This window comes from Diospyros lotus, chromosome 5 (genome assembly GCF_014633365.1).
Source record: "Diospyros lotus cultivar Yz01 chromosome 5, ASM1463336v1, whole genome shotgun sequence".
Lineage (NCBI taxonomy): Eukaryota > Viridiplantae > Streptophyta > Magnoliopsida > Ericales > Ebenaceae > Diospyros > Diospyros lotus.
The window spans coordinates 5,838,562-5,862,687 of NC_068342.1; the positions used below are offsets into that span (position 1 = coordinate 5,838,562).

General features: G+C 33.4%; 4 protein-coding genes across 4 annotated transcripts; 2 read left to right on the plus strand and 2 right to left on the minus strand.

Moving 5' to 3' along the window:
- Positions 1-1,006: 1,006 nt before the first annotated feature.
- Positions 1,007-3,215, minus strand: LOC127801740 (annexin D4-like). The gene is made up of 6 exons (XM_052337114.1): positions 3,129-3,215; positions 2,548-2,717; positions 1,963-2,181; positions 1,619-1,843; positions 1,465-1,536; positions 1,007-1,376 (listed from the first exon to the last, which is right to left on the minus strand). Exons 1-6 carry the CDS (start codon positions 3,172-3,174, stop codon positions 1,158-1,160), a joined length of 951 nt encoding a protein of 316 aa, XP_052193074.1. The 5' UTR covers positions 3,175-3,215; the 3' UTR covers positions 1,007-1,157.
- A 4,051-nt stretch (positions 3,216-7,266) lies between these two features.
- On the plus strand, positions 7,267-12,148 carry LOC127801738 (annexin D3-like). Its single transcript, XM_052337112.1, has 6 exons — positions 7,267-7,587; positions 7,761-7,906; positions 8,619-8,882; positions 11,258-11,470; positions 11,567-11,656; positions 11,841-12,148. Exons 1-6 carry the CDS (start codon positions 7,512-7,514, stop codon positions 12,042-12,044), a joined length of 993 nt encoding a protein of 330 aa, XP_052193072.1. The 5' UTR covers positions 7,267-7,511; the 3' UTR covers positions 12,045-12,148.
- Positions 12,149-14,637: 2,489 nt separating this feature from the next.
- Positions 14,638-16,500, plus strand: LOC127801742 (annexin-like protein RJ4). The gene is made up of 6 exons (XM_052337116.1): positions 14,638-14,803; positions 14,986-15,131; positions 15,314-15,532; positions 15,647-15,859; positions 15,977-16,066; positions 16,139-16,500. The coding sequence occupies exons 1-6, from the start codon at positions 14,731-14,733 to the stop codon at positions 16,340-16,342; spliced, it is 945 nt and encodes a 314-aa protein (XP_052193076.1). The 5' UTR covers positions 14,638-14,730; the 3' UTR covers positions 16,343-16,500.
- Positions 16,501-21,338: 4,838 nt separating this feature from the next.
- On the minus strand, positions 21,339-23,469 carry LOC127801739 (annexin D4-like). Its single transcript, XM_052337113.1, has 6 exons — positions 23,340-23,469; positions 22,723-22,895; positions 22,284-22,502; positions 21,941-22,165; positions 21,791-21,862; positions 21,339-21,702 (listed from the first exon to the last, which is right to left on the minus strand). Exons 1-6 carry the CDS (start codon positions 23,383-23,385, stop codon positions 21,484-21,486), a joined length of 954 nt encoding a protein of 317 aa, XP_052193073.1. The 5' UTR covers positions 23,386-23,469; the 3' UTR covers positions 21,339-21,483.
- Between the last annotated feature and the right edge of the window lie 657 nt (positions 23,470-24,126).

Genomic DNA, 24,126 nt, shown 5'->3' on the forward strand with positions numbered 1-24,126 from the left:
ATCCTTGCATAGTGTTATTGCTGAATATCTTCTTGTATTCTTGTATAGTGTTATTCCTAATTGTTGGGATCAATTTATCCAATCAAGACGCGTGAGGAAATAAAGTAATCAGACAAGTATCCAGTGCAATCACAAAAATAAATAAGATAACTAATTTACGTTAAAAACTATAGGACCGAAGTCCATCTAAAATTTCACTAATATCACCAAATTTGAGTTACAAAATCCTCTCAATAATCATAAGAAACAAGAGACAAAACACATAACTAAACTTATTTCAAATTAATAAAATAACAAAAGAGTTAGGGAAGAACAAAATGAATAAGGCAGTATGAAAATGACTCGATTTCCAAGGATTCCGGGATCCAAATCCAATCTCTGCCACTCAAATACTAAAACCATGAATCTAGAATGTACCGTCCAAATTTCAGCTCAATCGGACCACAAACACAGTCTGTCCGTCTGTTTGATCTCAGTTGCGTAGACAAAAATGGAAATCATAGCTAAACCACAAGGTAGTAAGAAAATGGCTCGATTACCATAAATCCCAGCTCCAAATCAGATCTCCACTGTTTAGATCCTAGAACCATGAGTCTAGAACATATATTTCAAATTTCAGCTCAATCGAACCATAAAACACTGTCCGATCAACTGTTTAATCAGAGCTGCACAAGCAGAAACTGAAATCTGAGCCAAACCAAAAACTCTTCTGTTTTTCTTCTTCTTTCTTCTCACCTTTATGCACGACTTTTATAGCCTAAGAGGCACATAACCCTAATCTCATTCAGTGGTATTTTAGGCCTATGGGATAAGAATATTAGTGACAGAAATTGAGTCATCTTTTTGAAAATGTCCAACCATTAACGGGCCATCCTCTTAAAAATATCCAGCCACTATTGGGCCATCCCCCAACTAAGAGGGAACCCCGACCCAACACTAATGTCATTCAAAGAAGAACAATTGAATCTAAGTGCTAATTTGCAGAGTAGAAAAGTAGGCAACTATAAGAGAGTGAACGAAGCAACAACAAAAGGTTCAACGTTATGATGGTCCCCCCAATATAATGTTCATACAATCAGCAACAACATTCCAAGCAGCAAATCAGAAAGAATACTGATACGAAAAGCAGAACAATTAACAAAAGACACTAGTGAGATTCAATTCTCATTTGAATCTCTTGCAAGCAACGCGAGCAAGAAATCCTTGAAGCTCCCTTTGGTTATTTGTTCAATCTTCTCATATAGCTCAAGTTGATTTTGCTTTTTATACTCTTTCTTGATCCTTTTCATATCGGCATCTGCTTGGGTTACTATTACTCTAGTCAACCCCTCTTTGGTGTTCTCATCTGCACCATGATTCATCGCTGCACTCAAAACCTGAAGAGAAGCACAAAATCATCTGTTCAATTTACAAATTTGTTAAGTAGGAACTATAAGGGCTTATAAATATTTTTCAGTCCATTACCTTGACGAAATAAGGATAAGGAGTCGATAAGCACTGCACTGTGTCAAGTAAGATTGAGTTCGCTACAAGATCCTGAGGAAAATGGAGAAAAGCATTATTAATTGAATATAATCTGAAACATAATATTTGGTTCAACAAGGCTCCCATTTTATACCTCATCAATGCCCTTGCCGGAGATCTCCTTGTAGTGATTGAACACGGCCCCAAGATGGAGCTTGCTTCTCGTTGATAGAATCCTCACCACCTCTTCATCCTCAATTGGGTTCTTCCCGTCGGCATTTTTAACGGCAATAACCAGCGTCTTAGCCTCGGATTTTGCAACGTCTTCATGAACTCGTTGCCCTTCGTAGCGGTAGGCACAAACAAGTCCTACCAGCAGCTATTTGATACATTCAACAAGACCAAATTAAAAAAATGTACTATGGGATGAGAAAAAAATTAAAAATGTGATGCATGGCAAGGTACTATTCTGGTTCAATTTCGATTTAAAATTGAGACCTTGCGTTCTGGGGTTTTGAGGTGAGAAGTGACGTCTTCCTCAAGGGAGCGGTCAAAGAGAGAGTGATAGGCTCTTCTCGTGCCCAACAGCTGTTCCGAGGATCGAGTACAGGCTAACTCCACTATAACGTTGTATGATTTGGGACCATCGATGATAGCGTCCTTCATCAGCCGAGCGTCCCTCTCCCACGTGTGCATCGTCCACAGCACCACCGCACTCTATTTAACCCACAACAGAGTAGGCCCAAAATTTGATCGTTAATTTCACCAACATAATGTCACACGTACAGTACCATGTTTGTAACATAACTTGCTATAATTAATTGAATTTCGTCTTATCTTTCGAAAAAAATTAATTAAGCTATTAACTAGTAAACGATGCCATAAACAACTAATAATATTTTAATGTCGGCAGCATTTTCATAAATTAAGTGATTGCAATGGGTTTTTTATTTTTATTTTTATTTTTAGTTACTAACGGCCAAATAAAAATTCGTTATTTGGAACAACACGACAGTTGCCTCTCATACATGAAGTATGACATTACTCAAAAGTTTAATATATAATGCAGAAAAATGAAATTACCTTAAAACGTAAGAACTCGTGCTTGAGTTGTTCGACGACGTGCTCGTTCCATCGCTCGAAATTACGTTCATCTTTTGCGAAGAACGGTGCTTCTTGACGGAAGGCTTCCGCCTGGTCCGCCCGCCACTTCCCCAATGTTGATATCAAGTACTTCTCGTCCACACCAAAACCTACGAACGAACACATTGATTCCGCCATTTAATTAAGGAACGAACGGGAATTAAGAACTTGTAAGTGGCATAAATGGAATACAAAGGCTACTGTAACGTATTTCTGGTGTCTTTTTCTGTACATAATAAGTGAAACTGTCATTTTCGGAAAAGACAGTTGCAGAGAAAACAGCATCTTGGCATGAAGCGAAAGGAACAAAAGAAAATGTGAAAAAGTAATGGATGAATGCAGAAGAAAAGATTCAAATATTCAAAATTAATTAATCCCGCAAATTTGGGAATATCGATCGCAGAAACATCTAACACAGTTTATCTCTTTGAAGTCGCCGATAATTTTCAGAACAAAACTAATTAATGTCTTATCATAAGTTTGAAAGAAGAAGAAGAAGAAGAAGAAGAAGAAGAAACAACCTGAGAAGGCCTTGGCGAGGGATTCAATCTCATGAGAGGCAGCCATTTGCAGAGTTGGTGATTGAAGTTGAAGGACGCTTGTCGACAGCTGAGTTCGAGGCGTCCTGTCCACTTCCATGCTGCCTTTATAAGAGGAACTGCAGGGGTAGTTTGGTCATTCGCGTCCATCCTGGAATTTTTCATCTTAAAGACCATAATGGGTTGGCAAAAAAAATAAATGACATGTTCGTCCTCCCATGGCATGTTATATTTAAGGTAACGGTAAGTAACGCAGGATATTTTTATTACTTGTTTGGCCGCCGTGGTCCGTATATCTTTATTAACTTTGCTTTCACAATTTTCGTAATTAAAAATCAAGATGTATTATTTTACCGAATAAGGTAGAATTAAGCTAATATGTCCTAAAAATCAATGAAAAAATACTTTTTTAAAATAGTTTTTAAGACCAATACATATAATTTTCTATAATAATTTTTAATATTGTTATTGTTGCAAAATAGAACAATCAAAACTCTTTTATTTTGGAAAAACTCAACAAGATGTCGATAGAGCTAGGATAGTGAGTTGGGGAGAGCAAAAGTTTGATTTACCTGAACTAATCCAATGAAATCGATCGAATTTGTCAGTTTAATTCAAATTTTTTTTGTATCGATTCAATTTGGTTAATTTTTCTCAAGATTTCAATTTTTGATTTTCAGTTTGATTTTTTAGTTAGAAGAATCGAACTGATCAAAATTTAAAATGATATAGTTTTAAAGTTTATAAAACGATGTTATTCTATCTGTTACTTCGATTTTTTTGTGTTTATTCGATTTAATCGGTTTGGTTTGATTTATACGGTATGTATTCAATTTTTCGGTTATTGGTTAGTTCAATTTTTTGGATTAATTGGTCAGTTTGATTCGATTTTGTTTCTCAATTCAGTTTAATCAATCAGTGAATTTTGGTCGATTGATTTGCATACCCCTAATGGTGAGAAAGTGAAAAAGAAACCGATGTTAGCGAGTAGCATGAGAGAAGGCTAAGAGCTACTCGAGGAATAACTAGACCTGCTATTTGGGTGAGCAGAGGAACATATGGTACAAAGCAAAAAGGGAAGAGAAAAAGGCGTCAGCAGTGGCGAAAAGTGTAGAAGTCGTCAATAACCTTCCACCCCCCCTTTCGCCACCATTGAAGCCCTTGCCTTCCTTCATTGTTGATGCCTTCATCTCTTTACCTTATGCCTTTCCTAACCGATGATAGCTTCTACACCTTTCACTATAATCATTGGCCTACACTTGTCTTGTCGTCGCCCACTAAAAAAAGAAGATATAGCAAAAATGGTGGTCGCATGTGAAGTAATTTGAGCATTTCAATGTATATGTGTTTGTATTTTTTAATTGAAGTGTGTAATTGAGTTCAAATCATATAGTTTATAAGTATAATTAAAATAATAAAAAATTTAAATAATTATATAAAAAAACAAGAATAAAAATATATATTTGGCCACATGAATAGACAACAAAATCATTATGCGTGTGTTCCCACGTGATGATCGCCATGAGTGCATCATTGAGTAAACGGAAATAAGGTGGAAATGGAGTCTGGAGATGCGGTCACTCCTAAAGTTTTTTACTTTAATTTGCCATGTACTTACTAAATACTAATATATTCTATTCTATAAATACTAAATACGTCTGGAGATGTCAGTTTTTTACTTTTAGTATATATTCTATTCTAATATATACTAATATATTTTATGTGCCATGCACGTGGGCATGGAAATAACAAGAATTGACTTAAAGAAGGTCTAGGTCTCTAGGTCTTTTTATATTAACAATTTAACGGTATCCATGCCCAATTTTTTACTTACTTTTGTTTGCCATGCACACACTAAATACTAATCTATTCCATTCTATACTTTTAACGTGAAAAAGAAAAAGTAACAACTGACTTGAAGGTCTAGGTCTTTTTATATTAACAATAATATATTCCCTACGTACCCATATTGTTAGTTTAGTTTAGTTTAGTTCATACCTGAAAATTAGTATAATAACAATATCCTTTTACTTTTATTCCTTTTACCTCTAACTTCCCCCCCGGTGCTCATCAATGTTTTAATTAACTTGAATATTGAAAATCTTTATTAAAAAATTTAAAATATTTCTTCATTATAATTACACAACATTAAAAAAATAAAAAAAAGAACAGTTCAATGATGCAGGCTAACTCAACAACCATCACAATCATAATGCATCGAGGATACCATAAAATTGTATGTGAGACTAATTAAGGTGACGGTGTTTTTTGTTTCCGTTTTATTCATTTATGAATGGAATGTGATGCCCCTCTGAATTACGTTAATTCTCATTATTTAATGTTATCATAATATTTCTCGTCACTTGTCCCTCAAATATGGAATTAGTAATGAAGTTGTAATTTCACGGATTATCTCAGCAGTCAGTTGAAAAAGGTGGGCTAATCTAGTTCTCAGATTTGAATCCTCTCCTAACATAGTTGGTGAATTATATCTAGATTTACTCCTCGTCACTTAAAAGGTCAAGTGATATAATACCTGCAAGGGGACGTAATCTCAAATAATAAAGCTATTGCTATAAAAAAAAAAAAATATCTTCAACTTTTGATTATTTAGATTTTCAATATATGTAGTATTCTACTCTTCTCAATATTTAAAAAATAATTGCAAATCATCGTGATGGATCAAGCTCCTATTTTATCGAACGTTTTAGAGTAATAATAGCGACGATAATTTATAAAAAGATTTCAACTGATTATTATGTTTAAATTTTAAAATTATATAAAAATTGATGTTCGCGCAAGACATGTTTTGTATTATTATATTTGAGTGTTTTGAATTAAATCATTGACTATTTTCCAAATAAATTAGTTCCTAACAACCTGTCCATGTGGTTGACTGACTTCAGAATTAATAATAGTGTGAAATTAATTAATAATTTAAAACTCAAGTTGTGGCTCATTATTGTTCGTTATTTTTTTAATTATAATTTATTTTATCTAAGGACAGTCTTTGTGAATCTCGTGGATGGTGATGTGATAATTCTTAAAAGATGTAATGTACATATAATGAATGAGAATGAAAACAAACTAGCTGTATATGAAGGATTGTTTTCCACTAAAATATTGGAACCCCTCTTTGTTATTTTAATATTTTGCTAAAATATTGGAACCCCACTTTCTATTTGCCAAATAATTTGTTCCTAACAACCTGTCCATGTGGTTGACTGACTTCAGAATTAATAATAGTGTGAAATTAATTAATAATATCAACGTTAAGAGGGGGTGCAAGTTCGTTTTCTCTAAGAAGCTCGTCTGTAAGTTCAAAAATCATTGAAGTCGGCCCCGCAGCAACAAGCTTGTTATTGGAACTCCTCTTTGTTATTTTAATATTTTGCTAACAAATAGTATCCCTTGAACGTGAAAGAAAATTGTCCCTATCCCCTCTACTTTTGAAAAGATAAAAAATAAATTTTTAATAATAATTAATTAAAAAAAGTTCTATCAATAGTGTATGTTCTTTATAATTTAAAAAAAAAAAATTTATATTGAATAAGAATAATTCCCATCATCCATCCATCAAGTCACATCTAAAAATCATATTTTTTTACTCTTAATGCTGTGGCAAACATATTTTAAAACCTATTTTATTTGTCCAAAGAATTTGTTGGGATTTGCTCTTATTGAATATTAATTCAGCTTAGTAACACTTTGAGTGTTAATTTAATTTAATTAAAGTTTTTAGTTGAGCAATTGTGGCTATGTAAACACATACAAATTCTCTTCAAAATCCTTTCAATGGTGGCACCGTCTTCAGTTTTTTTTTTTTCTTTTTTTCCTATTTATTAACAAATTAATGGTGTCATTCAATACATGAGGATTAAATTTATCTTAGTAAAATATAAAAAGAAATGTTGAGCCTCACTCAAGTGTAATCATGCTAAAATTTAGGGGATTGTATTGAAACATCCAAATATTAGGCATCTAAACTGAATTTAAAAAAAAATATTTACTCCCCATCTCGTTTGGCTGTTATATAGAATGTGAATCTTTAACATCACACATGAAATTTTAATTTTATGATGTTTTCTATTATTTTCTGAGAAAACAGGAGGAGTTTATCGGGCAAAAGATAAAAAGGGGATTTGTTTGGAAAGAAAAAACTACCACAGGGGTATTAAGGTCCAATCAAAAGATCAATGGCAACTCCTCTGTTCTAGCCATGTTTGAGGAGGGAAGGCAACCGAAACATAAACCCGTCTGAAACAGCAGAAGCGCGCTCGTTAACAAACCAGGGAGCTGACTGAGAAGCTTTTGGGGTCCTGTTTGTTTGAATATTTTCTCGAGAAGAAATTCTTGAACCGAGTAATGGCCACACTCAGAGTACCGGACTTTGTTCCTCCTGCATCCGAAGACTCCGAGGAGCTTATGAAGGCTTTCGAAGGTCAAATACACCAGTCTTCTCTTTCTGGGTTCCTTTAATTCTCTTTCTGCTGTGATTTTGTTTGTACGACTAGAAATGGAGTTTCATTAACTTTCTTGACGGTTCTGTAAAGTTTCTGCTCTGTTCTCATCGCTTGAAGTTTTGATTCTTTTCTCCGTTTTGGCTGTGGTCAGGGTTTGGAAAGGAAGAAGAGGTCATAATAAGGATTTTGGGGCATAGAAATGCAAGCCAGAGGAAGAAGATTAGAGAAATGTATGAGCGCCTCTACGATAAGCCGCTTGTTGAGGAGCTCCAGTCTGAACTTTTTTGCCATTTCAGGGTACGCCCTTCTTGTTCTCTTTACTTCCCCAACAGCGTCATTACTCAAGCTCCATTTTCCAATTTTTTACATTTCGCCTAGATTGCCCAACTCCTGATTTCATACCCATTTTTCATTTTACGATTTCATGCTTTTGTTTGGTTTGGCTTTGGGTTATAACCGTTTTAAGTGCAACTAATCTAGCTCTTCAGAACAAAGTCAGTGAGAATCTGAAGTGAGAGTGATGAATGACTTAGTGGGACCATAAATGAATCTATAGAACATCCAGTAGGATTATGGAGACAGAGGTGAAGCTCCTAACGTTATTTGTAGTAAATGATTCTCTTTTTGCTGCTTGACCAGGCCTAGCTAACAGGGAAAGCATTTCATCATTTACAAATGCATGTTGTAGAGGCATTTCTCTGTCCATTGATCAAAATCCACTAGATTACAAATATATATGTGTGTGTGTCCACAATCTCTTACTTATTTTAGTCTAATTTATGTTCATAGACTATCCATTTTTATGAGTTTAAAATGATTGAAAATTTGAAATCTTAATTTAATTGGATAAACAACAACATATCAATTCTTTATCTCTACCATATATTATCAGTTACGTGAATTTTAACTCCCTGGCCATCTATATTTATTTATAGTTTTATATTCTAAGAAACATTTATATCATCTAAGTCTAATCGAATGTTTCATATAAATTTTTGTCGAATAACAGGATGCCGTGATATTATGGACATATGATCCTGCTGAGAGAGATGCAAGGTTGGCTAATAAGGCCCTCAATTCATGGAGGAAAGGCATAATCCCTTTTCTTAAAGTGAGAGGGAAAGGCATCATCACTAATCTTCAAGTGATAGTTGAAATAGCATGTGCGACACCGCCTGACCATCTCATGGCAGTAAGGCAAGCATATTGTTCTCTCTTTGGTTGCTCACTTGAAGAGGACATCACATCAAACGTCTCTCTACCGGTTAGAAAGGTGACGTTCACTTTCTCCGATCCATAGGAAACTGTACATTTTGTTTTTGATCCCTTTGCTGCATAGTCTTAACATCATCAGGAGGGCTTGCAATTTCTGTGTAAAATGGAAAATTATGGGGCGTCAATTGTTCTTGTAAACGTCTCTCTACCGGTTATATAGTTGAAGATGTTCCAACGTTTCTGATTTTCTCTGTATTTTCTGAATAAAAAACATGAATTTTCAGTATAACTAAAATTAATATTTATTATACTTTTATTAATATCAGTATAAATTTGAATTTTAAGATTTACTAACAATAAGTAATATTATAAGATTGAAATATCAACGATATTAATAAACACAAAAATTGACTAATATCCAATAAATCATTTTACTATGATATTATAATTTTAAAATTAACTTATAATCAATAATGTAAAAATATCAATACTGTTAACATTATAAATAGTAAAAACTAATAAATAGTCAAATTGACTAATAGTAAATAGAAAACATTAATAACAAAAATATTAATATTCTAAAATTTCTTAAGTTGTGAAATTTTTTTTACTATATTAGTAATATGATAAATATTGTATTGCTAATGTTAATCTTATAATGTTTTCTATCTAGGTTATTTATAATTTTAAAATAGTTAATATTATTAAAAACAAGATATTATATTATGTAACAACAAGAGTTTGAGTAGACTTGACTGAATTGAACCAAAAGTGATTGGGTTGCTTGTTTTATTACCCCAAATTTGGGGTAGCACTATTCACTTACCCCAATTTTGGGGTAATGTGTTTATCCCCATTTTATCCTTTCATTTTAAGTATAACAAATTTTAATTCCTTTTGTATCCTTTTTTATATATTTTTATTTACTTATTATTAGTATTAATAATATTTAAATAATATTAATAAATTGTAATTAATTAATAAATAATAATTATTAAATGCACTACTAAATAAAAGTTACAAATAGGATAAAAATAATTGAAAATTTTTAGTTAACTACATAATTTTTAGGTAGTAATTTAAGTTGATATATAATAAGTAAGTAAATAATTTTGAAAATAAAATAAACATTTATAATAAAAAATAAAAGAAAATATTATTCCTTTACCCCAAATTGGGGGAAGTTTTACCCCAAATTTGGGGCAAAGGGTTGGAGATGCCCTTAATGCCCCTTTAGTTGATGCTTCTGTTGCCAAGTTCCATTCTTACCTCTTACTTGCTGTTGCTATTTTAGACTTTTAGTGGATTTTTTTGTTTCATTTTTTTTTTTTGTGAATTTATTTATTTTAAGATTTGTTGCTGATTGTCTTCGGAATTTATTTTGAATTGAACTATGCTTTGGAACTAAGACCCACCTCGAATTTATTTGGGTTGGTTTAGCTGTATGATTGGATTGGTTTTGGGTCCAAAATTTTAGATCTGATCATAATTGATTTAGGTCTAGGTTTATAGAAAATTTGAACCAACTCGAATTGTTTTATATAACAATTTTGAACACTTTTTTCTTTTCTAATTTCTAAGATTTGAAACTAGTTCTCCATAGTTTAACAATTGAACATGTTTTTCAAATTTTCTATAGAAGAAGATAAATTGGAGATAGATAACTGGAAAATGTTTTGTACAACTAAGCAACATTATATATTTCTAATTCTGCCTCAAGTTTAATCTTTAAGAAGCTGCTAGTACCACAGTTTATGCACTTGGCTTAGTGGGGGATATGTTACACTCATGGATTTTAAAGGTGAAAGCTTTCAAGTACATCCAAAACTTGCAGGTCTTGAGTGTTACTTGGAATATGAAAATATTTTCAATTTCAAGTCTATTGAGCTTCTCCTCATCAATTTACTATTACTTGGAATTTGAAAATATTTTCATCAAATTAAATAATTTATTATCTTTCGTGCACTAAATGGTACATCAAATGATTAAACATTTTGAGTGTGACATGTAAGCCATATTTTGATTTAACTGCATGAGGCAAATGCAAAGAAGCTTTTGAAAACCATCCAGTTGTCTAGTGCTTAGATTTTTTCTTTTTACAGTCTTCACGGAATTCCTTAATGTGAAATGAAATATTGACTATTAAGAAAGATAAGGATATTAATCTCAATGTTTTGCATATATAACCTTATTAGTTATTATAGGTTCAGCCTAGTGAGTAGTCTCTTTATGTTGTTGTAGTATGAATCTTAAAGTAGAGAGTCAGCAAGGTCTGTTGTCCATCTTGAGGTGTCAAACGCCTGATGAAACACTCGTCTGCTTAGCTTGAAATTGATTTTCAACACATTTGAATGTCTTTGGTGCTAGAACTCACCTGGTTTCATTCTAAGCCTTTTGGGTTTTTAAGTTTCCATTTAACATGTAACTGCTTAGGTTCTTCTCGGCTTAGTGAGTTCCTACAGATACGAGGGAAATGTGGTGGATTCGAACATAGCAAATTCAGAGGCAACTAAGCTGTATGAAGCTATTCAAAGTAAGCATCTAGATGATGATGAGTTTTTATGGATACTTGGCACCAGAAACTTTTTTCAGCTCAAAAAGACTTTCGAGTGCTACCAGAATAAGTATAGAAACTCCATATACCAGGTTCATCTTATATATTGATTTTAATCTCTTGATATAATCTTGTTGCTTTTTGTTGTTTGATTTCTCCTTGATTTACTTGAATACTAATCTTGGCAGGACATTAAGAGTCGCGGAAATGGCGTCTTAGAGTTGGTATTGGGGGTTATAATCTGGTGCATAGACTCCCCAGAGAAACACTTTGCTGAGGTGATCATGGAATACATCTAGCTCCTTTAAATTTTCAGGAATACTTCAAATACTTTTTCTGCGGTTGCTTTGAATCTCTAGCATAGTCTTCTTAATGGGGAGAGATTAAACTGTATTTTCAAGAGTATCATGAAATAATACAAATTAATAACCTTTCTTGGTGGTTGGAAATATGCATGATTAGGTAATTAGAGCTTCAGTCGTTGGTCTTGGAACTGACGAAGATTCGCTGACAAGAGCTATTGTAGCTCGAGCTGAAATTGATATGAAGAAGATCAAAGAAGAATATTACAAGGTGAACAAGACTAGCCTCGATGATGCAGTTCACAATGACACTTCGAGAGATTATAGGCGCTTCCTCATGACCTTGATCGAAGATAAAAACTGACTTGCTCTACCATGGAAGATTGCTCTCTTCGCTCTCATTTGCCTCTTTCAATTTAACTTTTAGTACTCTAACGAAATGAATGATGTTATGTTGTATTGCATACATGTATGAGATATGAATAATATATCCTTAGATGATTCATCATCTAATGTGGGCTATGCTCTGAAATATTCAAACGTTCCAGTTGAGATTTGTAGCGAAAACATGAAAATGGACGAGATATAGTGGTTCAAGCTATCATGGTTTTGACAAAAATGTTTCTCTATATTTGTTCTTCTTCATAAAGAATCGAATATGTCCTGCTTATACTATGTTTAAGTCATATTAAAAAACTTATATTATGTTTTAAGTCATATTGAAAAACTTATGTTTTTTCGAGGAATTGTCTTATATTATGAAATATGTTCATAACGATCATGTATTATGAATATAGTTTGATGTATGCTTAGGTTCAATTCATACTTTCGCAATTGAGGAATATCTAGCCTAACATTTATGATGTATAATGGTTCTAATACTAGGTAGGTGAATAGGAAATTTTGGGCATTTATAGGATATTGAGATTGCTTTTAGGAAAAAAAAATAATAATATGATCAAAATTTCTTAAGTTATAACATGCTCGAGAAAATGTGATATTACATCATATGTCATGTCATGTCTTATAATAATAATTGTCATGTCATGTCTTATAATAATAATACTTGTATAATTTGCATATATACATAAATAAAAAAATATAATTTGTTACACATAATCTATTTACCTATTTTTCTTTACAAGTTATATATATATTTTTTTCTAACTTATGTATATATGGGTTTAATAAATATTATTATTATTATATAACACCGGTCATGAAAAATCATTATGAACACACTATTTATAAGTCAATTTTGCATATTAAGTAAAATTATATCTAATTGAGTTAATTTAAACTTAATTGTTAAAATTAAAAGAATTCGATAAAATTACAATTTTATGAAAAGGATTGAATTATTGTTATGATTACTCCTACAAAGTTGTGAGGTTAAATTTTGGCTTAAACCTCACCTCACCTCGGGTTAAATTGAAAAAATGAGAACTTATCAAATACAAAATTTTTACAAATATTTATTGAAAAAATTGTGAGGTTAATTTTTTAAAAACATTTAAAAGTAATGTGAAAATAAATATATTTTCTATATATGTGTGTATGTATCAAGTAGGGAAGAAAAGTAACGAAGACTGTATATGGGTTTTTATTGAGATACACGAGAAATTAAAATTTGTTTTAGTTTTATAAAAAGATAAAATTGGAATATACAAAAATGGAGTATGATATTTTTCTAAATGGACTAATCATCAAAATAATCCAATTCTTTTATTGAATTATAATTTTATCCAATCTTTTAATTTTGACAATTGAGTTCAAATTAGTTCAACTAGATATAATTTTATCTATCGATTTAGAAAGAATATATTCATGTTAATTTAGTATATCATGTATCATATAATAATAATAATATTTTTGAAACTCACAAATATACATAAATAAAAAAATATAACTTATTATATATAATTTTTTTTTTTACACGTTATATTTTTTTTCTAACTTATATATATATGTAAATCTTATAAATATTATTATTATATAACATTTGACTTGATAAGTTAATATGCACACAGCCTTTGCAAATCGATTTTATATACATTTTGGCCTCTTGTCTTGTGGAATGGAACTTTATGCAAAAATTCATTAAAATCTAACTTCAAAAAATATTTTTTACATCTAAAACAAAACCCTTTTAATAGAATATGATATTTACAATATCCTAAAGATTTTATTATCATTTTTCATTAACTATTTGGTTAAGCAGTTTACCAAATACTTGTCATAGCTATTCTAAATTAATTTTTTTCTGGAGTCTTTTGGGACAATTTTTCTCGAAAACAGAAAGTGCCATACGGATCATATAGGGCAGGTAGCAGTTTTCAAGGTATTAAATTAAGATTTCTTAGCATTTAAAGCTGTATTAAACATAAACAAGACTTTTAATTTGAGTTAAAAGCATCATTACCTTAAGCCAATTGGCCATCTGCTTACCAAAAACTCGTGGATTACCCGGAAAGAGAATTGCTTTTCTTGTTCTGAATTGTGTAACCTTTCAGAAAAATGTCGAGATTTGACGATGGAGATGAGTCATTCAAACAAACCCACATACTAGAGCCTTCAGTATGAACGTTCGATATTTCCAATTGATGTCAGAATCCAAGGCAATGGTAGATGTTTACGAAATCTTTACATTAATAAATTTGATGCTGCTTTTTAGTTTTTTTGGATAAATTGTACGAAGATTCGATTTTGATATGATAAAGTAATACTAATATCAGAAGTGATCTCAATCTCATGTCGATTCTGCACTGGAAAGATGACACCACCTAACCCATTAAGTTATATTTTCTGAGTGTGAAAACTGGCACACAGATGCTGATCTTTGTTTTCTTCTTTAATATTGAGAAAGAGCGTTACTTTCAAAGTAAGTGTTGGTGAGTTGTATAGACTGGAAAGATCTTTGGGTGTTGCTATAAATAGGTGACGAGACAATGGAACAGAGCACAAGAAGAAGTTTTCCTTGGAACTTCGCGTACATTTCGCATATAATACTACCAATCTGATCAACCTCCGTAGATTGAAGAAGCCTGAGAATGGCCAGCCTCATTGCTCCTGATCACCCTTCGCCTGTTTCTGACGCTGAGGAGATCCGAAAGGCCGTCAAAGGTTGTCTATCTTGCCTTTTTTTCTTGTTTTTGTTCAACACTTTCTTGATCACAAGCATTGTTTTTATCGGTCACTTCCTTGGCAGCCAAACAGATGTAAAACTGATCTGGGTTATGGCTCCTTTTTCTTCTGTTATCTTTCTTGCCGCTTGTTTTGATCATCATTCAAAATTTTCTTCCCAGGCTGGGGGACCGATGAGAAGACGGTAATCTCAATTATTGGACACAGAAATGCGGTTCAAAGGAAGCTGATCAGGCAAGCCTATGAGGAGATTTATCAAGAAGATCTAATCAAGTGCTTCGAATCAGAGCTCACGGGGCACTTGGAGGTTAGGATATATTAGAAGTGGACTGAACAATAAATTTACAGTGTTTAGTGATATATGTCTTCTTTTTATCTGGGTTTCAAAAGAAGAGTTGGTTCTGTGATCACAACAGTCTAAAATTCATGGAGATTCTGTCAGGATCCTTTTCAGACTGAATAGTGTTGTTTACCTCTTTCTTGGTATAGAAAGCAGTTTATCGATGGATGCTGGATCCAGTTGATCGAGAAGCCGTCTTAGCCAACGTAGCCCTTAAGCAGTCGACCACTGATTATCCTGTGATCGTTGAACTCGCATGCATCCACTCTGCTGATGAGCTCTTATCCGTCAAGCGAGCCTACCAGGCTCGTTACAAGCATTCCTTGGAAGAGGATCTGGCCGCTCATACCTCTGATGATCTCAGAAAGGCATGCAATCTGTTCTTTAAAAAAAAAAAAAAAAAAAACTCTCTATTGCTCGTGACAAATTCTCATGTACTAATTGGGAAGACTAATACACTTTTAAACTTGCTTGTGCTACAGCTTCTGGTTGCCTTAGTGGGAACATATAGATATGAAGGCGATGAGATAAATGCAAGATTAGCAAATTCAGAGGCAACAGTTCTTCACAATGCCATCAAGGAGAAGGTTTTGAATCATGAAGAGATTATTCGGATTGTGAGTACAAGGAGCAAGGCACAGCTCGTGGCAACCTTTAACCGATACAAAGATGAGTATGGCAATTCCATCACTAAGGTGCAGATAGAAAGTTTCTCTAATGATTTTGATCATTTTCCCCCTAAATTTGGAGAGTTGTTCCGTTAAACATAAATTTTGATCATTTCCCCCCTAAATTTTTGTTACCCTTTTCAGCATTTGGTGGATGATCCAAACAATCAGTACTTGGCTGCTCTGCGGACAGCCATCAGATGCATCAATGATCCGATTAAGTACTATGAAAAGGTGATGTTCAATCCATTCCCATGAATTAATATAACCTTAATGGACCCTTCCAAATTACTTATGCCCTTTCAGGTAGTGCGCAATGCGATTAACAAGACAGGGACAGACGAAGATGCACTGACTCGAGTGATCGTTACAAGAGCCGAGAAGGACATGCAGCAGATCAAGGAGCGGTATTACAAGAGAAATAGTGTTTCCCTTGATCATGCAGTTGCCAAGGACACTTCAGGGGACTACAAACAGTTGCTTCTTACTTTGCTAGGAAAGGAAGATTAGCTTTTTCATTGAGGGATAGTTTATGTAGTTGGCTTAAGCATGAATCACGGCTGTTATCCTTATTGTTGTGTTAAATTCCTATCTTGGCATTATGACATTCTGGTTTGTTTTTGTTTTTGTTGGGATTTTCAACGAGAAATCATAATTAGTCTTGAAGATGATTTCATATTCCTAATATTGGTTTCATACTTAGTGTATAATCCTATTTTATTAGTAAGTTGTTAATTGATTTTAAGTAAGGAAACATAAATCTTGATGAACAAGAAAACTAGTCTATAAATATAATAATTGACTTGCTATTCAAGGTCTGCAAATCACTTGTGAGAGACCAGTAAGAGATGAGAATTGAGTGTAATTGGTACTTGGATTTAGAGATAAAATATTGAGTTTTGTAATTGTAAACTTTACTAATATTTTTTCTATGTTATCCTGACAACCTTGATTTTTTCTTATTAGGGTTTTTCACGTAAAAATCTCTTATGTTTGAGTGTGATTGGATCTTTTACTTTTCATCTTATTTTTTTCAACAAGTGATATCAGAACTTTAGGTGGTGTTCTTTTTGTGTTTCAATTTTCAGTTTTGAGTTTTGAATTCATTTTCAATTTTGTATTTTGAGTATCTGTTTTGAAAATTTTAAAAACGCATTCTTTTTGTCATTCTGAAAAATTATTTCTCAAAACAGAAAACTGAAAAACGAGTTTATTTTGAAATTTTGTAAAATCTTATTTTATGATATTTTATTTAAGAAATGTGATTCAAAGTAAATTATAAAAAATTATTAATAAATTATAAATTTAATTTACAAATTTTAAAAAATAACATAAGAGATAACTAATGATTTAATTGTATTAAAATTACACAATACAATCTAAAGTCATTTTTAATTTGACTCAACTATTAATTTCATAATAAATTTATATTTAATTATTCACAACATAAATATTAAAATAAATTATAAATAATAAATTAGTAAAATCTTAATTTATTCAAAATTTAAAAATATAATTGAAAAGAAAAATTAATAAAAAAATTATATTAAAGGGCGTGGAAGGAAGAAATTGCATAGAAGATATGACATAATGGTAAAAGGGTGGTGGCGAGCATGGATGGCAGGCGGTGGCGGGTGCGGTGGGAATCTTAGAGTGGAAGGAAGTGGCGGGCGGTGGTGGTGGCGGATCTGGGAGTGGAGGGCAATGATGAGTGGTGGCGGGCGATTACAGGTGGTGCGATTTGGGTAGTGGCGGTGGTAGGTGTGGATGGCAGTGGCGGCAGTGGCGTGGAGGGCATTGGCGGGCGATTTGAGCAGTGGCGATGATGTGGAGGGCAATGGTGGGCGGAGGGTAGTGGTAGATCTGGGCGATTTGGGCAGTGGTGGTAATGGCGGCGGTGGGCGTGGATGGCAATGATGGCGGTGGCGGGCATGAATGGTAATAATGGTAGTGGTGATTGAGCTTGAAGAGATAGATAAGAGAGATGGAAGAGAAGTAGGTGAAAACACTATCGTTTTCCGTGTTTTGGATTGAGGGGTTGGTTTTGGTTGAAAACAGCCAAAACGTGATTTTAGTGTTTTTGAGTTTTTTGTGTAAATTTTTTGTGTGTTTTGCAAAATGCGTTTTTGAAAATAGGTAAGTAAACGCGTTTTAAGAAACTAAAAATGGAAAATGGGTTGAAAACGCTAAAGAGAACAGGCCCTTAGTTATTAGTCGCTTAGTACTCAAAAGATATGTCAAGCATGATGAAGTTTGATTCTGAAAAGTTCGATGGGAAGATCAATTTTGGCTTGTGGCAAATACAAGTTAAGGATATTTTGATTCAATATGAGTTACACAAGGTGTTGAAAGGTAAACCAACTCATGAAGATTTTGAAAAATCTGGTAAAGAAATAACTGGAGCTAGTTTTGGAAAAGTCATGATGAGCAATGATGATTGGAACTTGATTTGAAGGTTGCAAGTACAATTTGATTATGCCTAACCAAGAATGTTCTTGTTCAAAAAATATCTAGTGTGGAGAAACTTTGGGGGAAGTTTGAAGAATTGTATCAAGTAAAAAACATCTGTAATCTATTTTACCTGAATGAGCAATTTCACAAATTGCAGATAACTAAAGCTATGAAATTTTTTGATCATCTGGGGGCGCTCGATGGAATTGTTGTTGAACTAGAAGCAATTAGAGTTAAAATAGATGATGAGGACAAAGTGTTGAAACTCATCTAGTCACTTCCATCTTACTATACACATATGAAGCCTATCTTGATGCATGGGGGCTCAACTATAAGGTTTGAGGATGTGGCGAAAAAATTAATTTCTAAGGAAATGAGGTTGAGAAGTGAAGATAAAACTTCTCATGATTTAACACTTGTTAGCAATTGGAAAAAGAACTTCAAGAAGAAAGTGATCTGCTAAAAGTGCAAATAATCCAATCATGTGAAAAAGGATTGTCGCCCTAATAAAGCAAGTCTAGCAAAAGGCTCCAAAGATTGTGATGCTGAAAGTTCGTCTCTCAATTTTGTGTGAGATGAAAATGTCCTCTAAAGAGATGGATACATTGCCATGGCATGCCGCTAGACCACTAAAGTTGCCATGAAAAAAAATGTGATACTTCTAGCGGATTCACAAATGTGATGCAAGGTGTGTGGTGGAAAAAATGTCGATGGCTGAAGAACTCCCAAAAAAGCAAAGCATGGGGTTGCACCATAGTTTTTTAGCAAGGTACTTTTCGACATTGTGCCATGAAAATTTTAAGACAATATGTGCCTATATAAGTGATTGTACCTTTTATGTTGGAGTACGATGATTTTGGTGATTGAGATCATGGTGATTATCGATAATAGATAGTTATATTTGTTATCGGAGAATGGCGAATATTTTTTAGGAATTCTCGCTGAGATGATGGTTTGTTGGGATTTTCAGCAAAAAATGCTAAGTAGTCTTTATGAAAATTATTTCTTATTCCTAATATTGGTTTCCTTCTTAATATATAATTTTATTTACTAATCAGTTGTTAATTATTGTTAAACAAGGAAACATTAGTCTTGATGAACGAGGAAATTAGTTTATAAATAGAATATTTAACTTGTTATTCAGGGTATGCAAATCACTTGTGAGAGACTAGTAAAAGATATGAATTGGGTGTAATTGGCACTTGGATTTACAGAGAAAATATTGAATTTTGTAGTTATAAACTTTACAATATAGTGACATTTTTCCACTGTCATCCCGACGATCGTAGTTTTTCCCTACTAAGATTTTTCACGTAAAAATCTCTTATGTTTGAATCTAATTGAATCTTTTATTTCACATCTTATTCTTCAACAAATATTTAAAAGTACCTTATATTTAAACTTTATAATCGTAAACTTTATTATATAATGATATTTTTCCTCTATCATCTTGATGACCATAGTTTTTTTCATTATTCACTAAACAGTTTTCTTTACACACGCACTGATCAATGACTACATACTTCTCTGAACATCAATTGGTCTCTGGCAGATTCCCATTATCGATCAATGACTATTTAGTTTGACTCTGTATTAGTTGGGAAAGAGTTGGGAGAAAATTACAATGGTCGATCTATATATGAGTTGCACCATAAAATCTATTATGTACAGTTTTACACTTAAAAAAAAAAAAATCAGTTTTTCCCTACATAAATTTCTAGATCCACCCCTCTATTCGTATCTCCAGTCACAGAAACGTCACATTTTTCTTTTTTATTGATGAAATTATGAAAACGTTAAAATATTTTTATTTATAATAACAATTTTGTAAGACCAGTGAACCCCTCCGGTATTGTTTTCCAAAATAGTTAAGACCAGTGCATAAAATACTCTCCCTTAAAAAAAACAGAGTTAAAAAGTATGACCAGACCTGCCACGAGATCTCTTGGGTCTAAACTCATTTGCTACAAATACTTTTCTTGCAGTTTGTTCCCTTATCTTCTTGTATCCTTGTATAGTGTTATTGCTGAATATCTTCTTGTATTCTTGCATAGTGTTATTGCTAATTGTTGGATCAATTTATCCAAACCCTATGTTGTGAAGACCTGTGATAAAATAAAGCAACCAGACAAGTATCAAGTGTAATCACAAAAATAAATGAGACAATCAACTTATGAGGAAAATTCCTCAATGTGAAGAGTAAAAATTATAGAACCAAAGTTTATCCAAAATTCCATTAATATCACTAAATTTGGGTAACAAAATCCTCTCAATAATCACAAAAGGCAAGAGACAAAACACATAACTAAACTTATGTCAAATCAATGAAATAACAAAAGAGTTATGGAAGAACAGGATGAACCGTAAGGCGCAGTATGAAAATGACTTGATTCCCAAGGATTCCGGGCTCCAAATCAGATCTCCACCATTCAAATCCTAAAACCATGAATCTAAAATGTACTCTCCAAATTTCAACTTAATTGGACCACAAAACACAGTCTGATCTTCTGTTTGATCTCATTTGCCTAGGCAAAAACTGAAATCAGAGCCGAACCACATGGCACTAAGAAAATGGCTCGATCACCACAAATCTCAGCTCCAAATCAGATCTCCACGGTTCAGATCCTAGAACCATGAGTCTAGAACGTATATTTCAAATTTCAGCTCAATCGAACCATAAAACACCGTCCGATCACCTGTTTGATCACAGCTACACAAGCAAAAATTGAAATCTGAGCCAAATTAAAAACTCTTCTGTTTTTCTTCTTTATTCTTCTCACCTTTATGCACGACTTTTATAGCCTAAGAGGCCAATAACCCTAATCTACTCAGTGGTATTTTAGGCCTATGGAATAAAAATATTAGTGACAAAAATTGGGTCATTTTTTGGGAATGCCTAACCATTATTGGGCCATCTTCTTAAAAATATCCAACCACTATTGGGCCATCCTCCAACTAAGAGGGAAGCCCGACCCAACACTAATGTCATTCAAAGCAGAACAATTGAATCTAAGTGCTAATTTGCAGAGTAGAGAAGTAGGCAACTATAAGAGAGTGAACGAAGCAACAACAAAAGGTTCAACGTTATGATGGTCCCCCGAATATAATGTTCATACAATCAGCAACAACATTCCAAGCAGCAAATCAGAAAGAATACTGATACGAAAAGCAGAACAATTAACAAAAGACACTAGTGAGATTCAATTCTCATTTGAATCTCTTGCAAGCAACACGAGCAAGAAATCCTTGAAGCTCCCTTTGGTTATTTGTTCAATTTTCTCATATAGCTCAAGTTGATTTTGCATTTTATACTCTTTCTTGATCCTTTTCATATCGGCATCTGCTTGGGTTACTATTACTCTAGTCAACCCCTCTTTGGTGTTCTCATCTGCACCACGATTCATCGCTGCAGTCAAAACCTGAAGAGAAGCACAAAATCATCTGTTCAATTAACAAATTTGTTAAGTAGAAACTATAAGGGCTTATAAATATTTTTCAGTCCATTACCTTGACGAAATAAGGATAAGGAGTCGATAAGCACTGCACTGTGTCAAGTAAGATTGAGTTCGCTACAAGATCCTGAGGAAAATGGAGAAAAGCATTATTGAAGATAATCTGAAACATAATATTTGGTTCAACAAGGCTCCCATTTTATACCTCATCAATGCCCTTCCCGGAGATCTCCTTGTAGTGATTGAACACGGCCCAAAGATGGAGCTTGCTTCTCGTTGATAGAATCCTCACCACCTCTTCATCCTCAATTGGGTTCTTCCCGTCGGCATTTTTAACGGCAACAACCAGCGTCTTTGCCTCGGATTTTGCAACGTCTTCATGAACTCGTTGCCCTTCGTAGCGGTAGGCACAAACAAGTCCTACCAGCAGCTATTTGATACATTCAACAAGACCAAATTAAAAAATGTACTATGGGATGAGAAAAAAAATAAAAATGTGATGCATGGCAAGGTACTATTCTGGTTCAATTTTGATTTAAAATTGAGACCTTGCGTTCTGGGGTTTTGACGTGGGAAGCAACGTCTTCCTCAAGGGAGCGGTCAAAGAGAGAGTGATAGGCTCTTCTCGTGCCCAACAGCTGTTCTGAGGATCGAGTACAGGCTAACTCCACTATAACGTTGTATGATTTGGGGCCATCAATGATAGCATCCTTCATCAGCCGAGCGTCCCTCTCCCATGGGTGCATCGTCCACAGCACCACCGCACTCTATTTAACCCACAACAGAGTAGGCCCAAAATTTGATCGTTAATTTCACCAACATAATGTCACACAATACCATGTTTGTAACATAACTTGCTATAATTAATGTCGGCAGCATTTTCATAAATTAAGTGAATGCAATGGGTTTTTTATTTTTAGTTACTAACGGCCAAATAAAAATTCGTTATTCAAAAGTTTCATATATAATGCAGAAAAATGAAATTGCCTTAAAACGTAAGAACTCGTGCTTGAGTTGTTCGACGTCGTGCTCGTTCCATCGCTCGAAATGACGTTCTTCATCTTTTGCGAAGAACGGTGCTTCTTGCCGGAAGGCTTCCGCCTGGTCCGCCCGCCACTTCCCCAATGTTGATATCAAGTACTTCTCGTCCACACCAAAACCTACGAACGAACACATTGATTCCGCCATTTAATTAAGGAACGAACGGGAATTAAGAACTTTTAAGTGGCATAAATGGAATACAGATGCTACTGTAACGTATTTCTGGTGTCTTTCTGTACATAATAAGTGAAACTGTCATTTTCGGAAAAGACAGTTGCAGAGAAAACAGCATCTTGGCATGAAGCTGAAACTGCCAAGAAGCGAAAGGAACAACAGAAAATGTGAAAAAGTAATGGATGAATGCAGAAGAAAAGATTCAAATATTCAAAACTAATTAATCCGGCAAATTTGGGAATATCGATCACAGAAACATCTAACACAGTTTATCTTTGAAGTCGCCGATAATTTTCAGAACAAAACTAATTAATGTCTTATCATAAGTTTGAAAGAAGAAAGAAGAAAAAAGAAGAAGAAGGAGAAGAAGAAGAAGAAGAAGAAAGAACCTGAGAAGGCCTTGGCGAGGGATTCAATCTCATGAGAGACAGCCATTTGCAGAGTTGGTGATTGAAGTTGAAGGACGCTTTACGACAGCTGAGTTCGAGGCGTCCTGTCCACTTCCATGCTGCATTTATAAGAGGATCTGCAGGGGTAGTTTGGTCATTCGCGTTCATCCCGGAATTTTTCATCTTAAGGACCATAATGGGTTGGCAAAAAAAAATAAATGACATGTTCGTCCTCCCATCCTGTGGTGTATTTAAGGTAACGGTAAGTAAAGCATGATATTTTTACGACTTGTTTGGCCGCCGTGGTCCGTATATCTTTATTAACTTTGCTTTCACAATTTTCGTAATTAATAATCAAGATGTATTATTATACCGAATAAGGTAGAATTAAGCTAATATGTCCTAAAAACCAATGAAAACGTGCTTTTTTAAAATAGTTTTTAAGACCAATACATATAATTTTCTAAAATATTTTTCAATATTATTATTGTTATGAAATACAACAATTAAAACTTATTTATTTTGAAAAAACTTAGTATAATGTCGACAGAGCTAAGATGGTGAGTAGGGGAGAGTAAAAGTTCGGTTTATTTGAACTAACCCAATCGAACTTGTTGGTTGGATTCAATTTTTTTCTTGTATCAATTCAAATCAGTTAATTTCTCTTAAAATTTCAATTTTTTGTTTGATTTTTTTAGTTAGAAGAATCGAATAGATCAAAATTTAAAATGACGTCATTTTGATATTTATAAAATAATATCGTTTTCTTCGATTTTGTGTATTTTCT

Coding starts and splice junctions, on each gene's coding strand:
- LOC127801740 (XM_052337114.1), bottom strand. CDS start 3,174: ATGGCTGCCTCTCATGAGATTGAATCCCTCGCCAAGGCCTTCTCAG. Junction 1,844..1,962: donor TCAAAACCCCAGAACGCAAG/GTCTCAATTTTA, acceptor TGTATCAAATAG/CTGCTGGTAGGACTTGTTTG. Junction 1,377..1,464: donor CTTATCCTTATTTCGTCAAG/GTAATGGACTGA, acceptor GCTTCTCTTCAG/GTTTTGAGTGCAGCGATGAA.
- LOC127801738 (XM_052337112.1), top strand. CDS start 7,512: ATGGCCACACTCAGAGTACCGGACTTTGTTCCTCCTGCATCCGAAGAC. Junction 7,907..8,618: donor AACTTTTTTGCCATTTCAGG/GTACGCCCTTCT, acceptor GTCGAATAACAG/GATGCCGTGATATTATGGAC. Junction 11,657..11,840: donor CAGAGAAACACTTTGCTGAG/GTGATCATGGAA, acceptor ATGCATGATTAG/GTAATTAGAGCTTCAGTCGT.
- LOC127801742 (XM_052337116.1), top strand. CDS start 14,731: ATGGCCAGCCTCATTGCTCCTGATCACCCTTCGCCTGTTTCTGACGCT. Junction 15,860..15,976: donor ATGGCAATTCCATCACTAAG/GTGCAGATAGAA, acceptor TACCCTTTTCAG/CATTTGGTGGATGATCCAAA. Junction 16,067..16,138: donor CGATTAAGTACTATGAAAAG/GTGATGTTCAAT, acceptor ATGCCCTTTCAG/GTAGTGCGCAATGCGATTAA.
- LOC127801739 (XM_052337113.1), bottom strand. CDS start 23,385: ATGGCTGTCTCTCATGAGATTGAATCCCTCGCCAAGGCCTTCTCAG. Junction 22,503..22,722: donor ACGAGTTCTTACGTTTTAAG/GCAATTTCATTT, acceptor TGGGTTAAATAG/AGTGCGGTGGTGCTGTGGAC. Junction 21,703..21,790: donor CTTATCCTTATTTCGTCAAG/GTAATGGACTGA, acceptor GCTTCTCTTCAG/GTTTTGACTGCAGCGATGAA.